The sequence below is a fragment of the Athene cunicularia genome, assembly GCF_003259725.1.
Source record: "Athene cunicularia isolate RWA chromosome 14 unlocalized genomic scaffold, athCun1 chr14_part1, whole genome shotgun sequence".
In the NCBI taxonomy this organism is placed as follows: domain Eukaryota; kingdom Metazoa; phylum Chordata; class Aves; order Strigiformes; family Strigidae; genus Athene; species Athene cunicularia.
The window spans coordinates 15,692,217-15,697,697 of record NW_020799118.1 but is presented as its reverse complement, the minus strand read 5'-3'; the positions used below and the strand labels follow the sequence as shown (position 1 = coordinate 15,697,697).

The 5,481-nt window shown below is 62.7% G+C and overlaps 3 protein-coding genes across 3 annotated transcripts in view; 1 reads left to right on the top strand and 2 right to left on the bottom strand.

Moving 5' to 3' along the window:
* Position 1: 1 nt before the first annotated feature.
* On the top strand, positions 2 to 1,554 carry JMJD8 (jumonji domain containing 8; the record flags this gene model as incomplete). The annotated part of the gene is made up of 7 exons (XM_026859215.1): positions 2 to 109; positions 219 to 315; positions 417 to 485; positions 577 to 696; positions 778 to 845; positions 974 to 1,108; positions 1,287 to 1,554. Coding segments are annotated over 7 exons (678 nt in total), but the record flags the coding sequence as incomplete, so codon positions are not given.
* A 210-nt stretch (positions 1,555 to 1,764) lies between these two features.
* STUB1 (STIP1 homology and U-box containing protein 1) lies at positions 1,765 to 4,936 on the bottom strand. Its single transcript, XM_026858707.1, has 6 exons — positions 4,740 to 4,936; positions 4,468 to 4,633; positions 4,198 to 4,288; positions 3,526 to 3,582; positions 3,183 to 3,299; positions 1,765 to 2,726 (listed from the first exon to the last, which is right to left on the bottom strand). Exons 1-6 carry the CDS (start codon positions 4,879 to 4,881, stop codon positions 2,601 to 2,603), a joined length of 699 nt encoding a protein of 232 aa, XP_026714508.1. The 5' UTR covers positions 4,882 to 4,936; the 3' UTR covers positions 1,765 to 2,600.
* A 481-nt stretch (positions 4,937 to 5,417) lies between these two features.
* Positions 5,418 to 5,481, bottom strand: part of RHBDL1 (rhomboid like 1) — a 3,839-nt gene continuing 3,775 nt past the window's right edge. Inside the window, exon 7 of the mRNA XM_026859214.1 lies at positions 5,418 to 5,474. Coding sequence (XP_026715015.1) covers positions 5,418 to 5,474 — 57 coding nt within the window. The remainder of the gene's footprint in view (positions 5,475 to 5,481) is intronic.

The following is a 5,481-nucleotide window of genomic DNA, read 5'->3' as shown; positions in this document are numbered from 1 at the left end:
GGGGGAAGGGGGTTGGGTGCGGCCGCCCGTGCGGGATCCCGCTACGGTGCTCTCCCCCAGGTTCGCCTTCTCCCGGCCGGTCATTCTCCGCGGGGTCACGGACAACTCGGTGAGTGCCGGGAGGGGGGGAGGACCGGGGAGGGGACACACCGGTGACCCCGGAATCGGCGGCGGCAGCAGCATCGCGGCCCACCCCCGTCCCGCTGTGCCCCCCCCAGGCCTTCCGCGCCCTCTGCACCCGGGAGAAGCTGCTGGCTGCATTCGGGGCCCGCCCGGTGCGGCTCAGCACGGCCAACACCTACTCCTACCGCAAAGGTGAGGGGGAGGGCGGGGGCCGCGGCCCGCAGCCCTCCCGCGGCGGGCAGGGCCTGCCCAGGGGTACTGCAAGACCCCCCAGCTCTCCTGCCTGCCCGCAGTGGACGTGCCCTTCCAGGAGTACGTGGAGGAGCTACTGAAGCCGCAGGATCCGGCCCAGCTGGGCAGCGGTGGGTAGCGCTGTCCTGCTCTCTGCAGCCGGCGGCCCCCCCATCCCCAACCCCGGCTTCATCCTCACCCTCTGTCCCCCCTCCCCCTCAGACACCCTCTACTTCTTCGGGGACAACAACTTCACGGAGTGGGGCCCCCTCTTCCAGCAGTATGTGTCCCCCCCGTTCCGCATCCCGGGCACCAGCCCTGCCTACAGCTTCGGGATCGCAGGTGGGTGCTGGCGGAGGTGGCAGGGGGTGCGGGCAGAGAGGAGGGGTGTCTCCCCAGCACCAACCCCGCCTCCTGCCGTAGGCTCTGGCTCTGGGGTTCCCTTTCACTGGCACGGCCCCGGTTACTCTGAGGTGATCTTTGGCAGGAAGGTGAGACTTGAGCCCTGGGGGGGGGGCAGGGGAAAGACCCCAATGGGTATCCCCCAAAGAAGCCCCGATGGGGCTGGAGGGGAAATAGGGGGTGTGTGTGTGTGTGTCCCCTCCCCGGTGTCTTCCAGCGCTGGTTTCTGTACCCGCCGGATAAAACACCCCACTTCCACCCCAATGAGACGACACTGGCCTGGCTCCACCACACGTACCCCAGGCTGCCACCGGCCGAACGGCCACTGGAGTGCACCCTCCGCCCCGGAGAGGTGAGTCCAGCCTGGCATCTGCCAGCCCGCGCGTCACCCTGTGTCTCTGCTCCCCTGGGGAGGTGGAGGGGACCCCCCCCGCAGCCCAGCCAGCACCCCTGCGGCTGCGGAAGGACGTAGGGTGTAGCCCCCAGGGAGCCCGTGGGACACCACCCCCCTCGCCACTCTCTCCCGGCAGGTCCTGTACTTCCCTGACCGCTGGTGGCACGCCACACTCAACCTGGACACCAGCGTCTTCATCTCCACCTTCCTGGGGTAGAGCCGGGGAGGCCGAGGACGTGACCCCACCACCCCAAATGAGGGCAGCAGCTCCAGCTCCTGCCCCTGCCTGGGAAGGGCAGTGCCAGCAGCCCCCCACTCAACTCCTGATGTCGGGACCAAGTGCCTGAAGTTCTGGATTTTACTGGTATTTTCCCTCCTCTTTGGATTAAAGTTGTTCTGTTGTATCGCTTGGCGTCTTGTGCCATGCCTCCTGCCACCAGAGTGCAGGCAGGGGCTGAGCCCCAGCCCCCACGGGCAGGCTGGGTCATGGCGTGACCTCCTCAGGGGATGGCACTGCTCCCCAAGCCAGGACACTGCCTGCCCCCTGCAGAGATCACCACCGTGAACCACTCCAGATCTTTTTTCCACATTTATTGCTGAATTTTTTTTTAATATTTTTTTTTTAATTGACATTGGCAAACTTTCAGAGGGCGCTCAAAGCCAGGCAGGCTGTCGGCCGACCAAAACGCTGGAGTCTGTCGGATGCAGAGTTGTTGTTTTGTAGGTTTTTTTTCAAAGAGATTTCATTAAAAGGAAAAATTTGAACCCAGGCAGTTGTTCACAGGGAACCACAGTCCCAGCAGGCAAGGGGAAGCATAAACCAGCCCCTTCCAGCCCAGGGGCAGTTGTTTCCCAGGAAAAGCCGGAGGGCAAGTCGGCATCTGCAGAAGGAACGTGGGTCTCCCACCCTGGCAAGTGACTATTTACAGGGAAGAGGAGGACCCGACCCTGGCCAGGCAGGAGGTGGAAGAAAGAAATAACTATGTACATGGGGAGGGCACTGGGCCCGACCAGCACCAGGCGCTCATCCCGGCAAGCTCCTCGCAGCACCTCCCTGGAGCAGGATGTGATCTTTGGGGACTGTCAGCTGCCGTAGCCAAGGGGGAGCCTGCTGGTCTGGATGATGAAGATGCTGGTGCAACCTTCCAGGACACCACCACCAGCCAGCCTTCTCCAAAGTGCCAGGCAGATCTTCCTCCAAGTGCTGTGATCCGCGAGGAGCTGGTGGAGAGGGGAGCCCGGGGAGCCTTTGTACCCTCCCAGGCGCTGCAGCTCCTCGGGAAGGGGAGATGGCGATGTGCCCTTTCCCAGCGCTTCTGCTGGGTCTCTGGGCACCTGGAGCAGAGGGGGAACAGCCGGAGAGCGAGTAAGGCATGGTGCCAGCCCAGCGAGAGCCATCTGTGCCATCTGGGGGGGGACCTGGACGGGCCAGTGCTGCCCCCTCGGCCCCTCAGTAATCCTCCACCCAGCCGTTCTCTGAGATGAACGCGTCTATCACCTCCTTCATGGCGAGGTTGGGGATCAGCTGGTCCTGGGTCAGGGGACTCCGCGTCACCGGATCGAAATGACCCACGCGCTGCAAGGGAGGAGACAGCCACCAACCGGTTACTCCACGTGCCTGGCCTCGGCCCCGGGGCACAGGCAGATTCGAGGCCAGGGCCCTGCCTGCATCTCTGCCGGCATCCAGCACAGCAGCCAGGCATCCATGCGCCTGCCGGGGGGAGGAAAGGAGGCGGAGGGAGAGCCCCTTTGGAAGGTGTCTCAGAGCAGGTTAAGAGTGGGTCAAGGCACAAGATCCCTGCCAACAGCCGCCTCCGCTTCAGGCAGGGCCTGGCAGCACTCGCTGCCTTCCTGCCTGCCCCGGCACCTCCGCAGGGCGCTGCCCGGGCAGATACCTGGGACCAAGCCCAAGGAGGCTTTTGAGCCCGTAGCTGGGCAGACAGCTGCCTTCACACCCAGGCAGGGCAGGCAGGAAACAGGCAGAGGAGGACTGGGTGCAAGGTCCTGGGAAGCCCCCACGGCCCGGCAGTACCTGGAGATGTTCCTCAATGTCCTTCCTGTCGTAGGTGATGCCACTGGGTGTGATGCAAGGCTCTCTCATCAGCTCAAAACTGATCTTCCCACATAGGTAGTCAGGGATGTCTCGTTTCTGGTTCGAGAGAAGCAAAGCTGGGTCAGGAGGGGCTGGGTGAGCCCAGCATCAAAAAAAAAAAAAAAAAAAAAAAAAAAAAAAAAAAAAAAAGGAGGGCAAGGAGGTGGCACCAGCTGGAGGAGAAGCAAGGAAGAGGGCAGAGGTGGCAGCACAGGCTGAAGCAGGTTTATGGTGAGCAACTCTAGACAGGGAGAGACGGGAGCACACACTAGGGCACACTCACCTTCCTCTTCTCATCCACTTGAGAGAAGAGCTCGTCCATGTCTGCCAGATATTTGTCCTGAAAGAAAACGCCTTGAGGATGAGGGGGACCTGGTGTATGGGGGCTATGGGTCCCCAGGGAGGGAGCCCTGAAACCTCCCACCCCATGGCTGCTGTGGCAGGCAGAGCCAAGGCTGCAGGTCCTCGGTGGCCCCTCTGCCTTCACAGCCCCCAGCTGGCAGTTGCCTGGCTCCAGGCTGAACCGCGTGGCAGGAGTGATCCAGCTTAAAAATAACCTTCCTTTGTGGGGCTATTTTTATCCCAGGATTAGTCCTCTGCACCGGGCCAGCACCCAGACCCACATGTGGCCAAGAGCCGTTGGCATTGCACGGCCCTCAGAGAACAACAGGCGCAGCAGCTGGGGGACAGCAAATAGGCGTCACCGCTGCCGGGCTGCAACAAGAGGTGACAGAGCAGGAGCAGCTGTCATGGGGGGGGCACAAAAGCCCTGCAACAGCAGCTCGAGCAATGAAATGAAGGCTGAGAAGCTGTGCTCTGCCCCGTGGTCTCCTGGCTTTCCCCTGCACAGCTGCAGCCCCACGGCTTCCTTGGCTGCAGCAGAACATGGGGATGGGACAAGGAACCCCCAGCTTGTCTCCCAGCCGCCGTGAGCAGCCCCAGCCCCCCCACTCACGTGTTTGGCCTCGATGCTGGCCAGCTGAACTCGGCTCCGGCTCTCATCCGCGTTTTCTTCCTGCTGAGTCTTTCGGCACTCAGCCAGCTCCCTAGGACAGAGCAGGGAGATAAGCAGTGGAGGGACACGAGCACTCCCTTCCCTGCTGCTGCTGCTCAAGTTGCGGGGCTCCCACTGCACCTCCACGAAGGTACAGGCACCACGCACAGCTGTGACAGCTTCATGGCACTAAAAAAGCCTTTATGGGTGCTGCTGCTGCTGCCCTGTTACCTCTCCTTCTCCGCCATGATCAGCTTGGTCAGGTAGGAGTGCAGCTCATTCTCCTGGTTGATCCGCTTCTCCTCGATGCTGTTCCAGCGTTTCTTCTTGGCGATGCGCAGCGCGCTGGGGATGTCGTCTCCAAAATTCAGCCGCTGTTCCTTGGCGAGGTTATAGGCTGGGGAGGGAAAGCATCTCAGAGCCAGCACTGGCTTCCTTCTACTCATCCCTGGCCCTCTCCTGGTGGACAGGCTGGGGGGAACACCGGCATCGTGCCCGCTCACCTCTCTGCAGGTTGGCGATGGCCTCGTCGTAGTTCTCCATCTCCATCTGGCACTGGCCCAGGAAGAAGTGAGCCTTCACGGACTGGCCGTCCAGCTCCAGGGCTCTCTTGCAGTCGGCCAGTGCCTTGTCGTGCTGCTGCATCTTCAGGTAGCAGAGGGCTCGGTTGGTGTAGTAGACGGCCACCAAGGGGTTGCGGTTCTGCAAGACGAGACCCATGCTGTGGCGGGTGATGGCAACCACCTGCTCCCTGCTGCGAGCTGGCAGGGACAGGGCATGGTGACAACTGGGTGACTTGGTGAGCCGGCTGCACAGCATCATCACCCTGATGAGAGCCATGAGTGCTGGCTCAGGCTTGCACCCCGTGGGGACTTGCTGGGACGGATAGGGCACAAGCTGGGGCCAGTCTCCATGGGGCAGCCTGTGTCCCAGCTCCAGGGGGTGGGGGGAGCAACCCCCCTAGACCAGGGACTGAAGCCCTCCACCCCAGGGTGTCTCTGCCTCACCAAACCCAGCCTGGGGATGTGGTGGGGTGGGACAGGCCCAGGGCGGGGGCACCCTGGCAGGGGGTGGGCACAGGAGGATCCCGCCTAGAGCGTGGTGGTGGGACAGGCCAGGCTGGGGGCATGTCCAAGCCCAGGGGGACCTTGGCTAGATCAAGCCAGGGGCGGAGGGGGGGTTCAAGCCCAGCGAGGGGATCCATGCCCAGGGGCGTGTCCAGGCCCGGAGAGGGTGGTCTAGGCC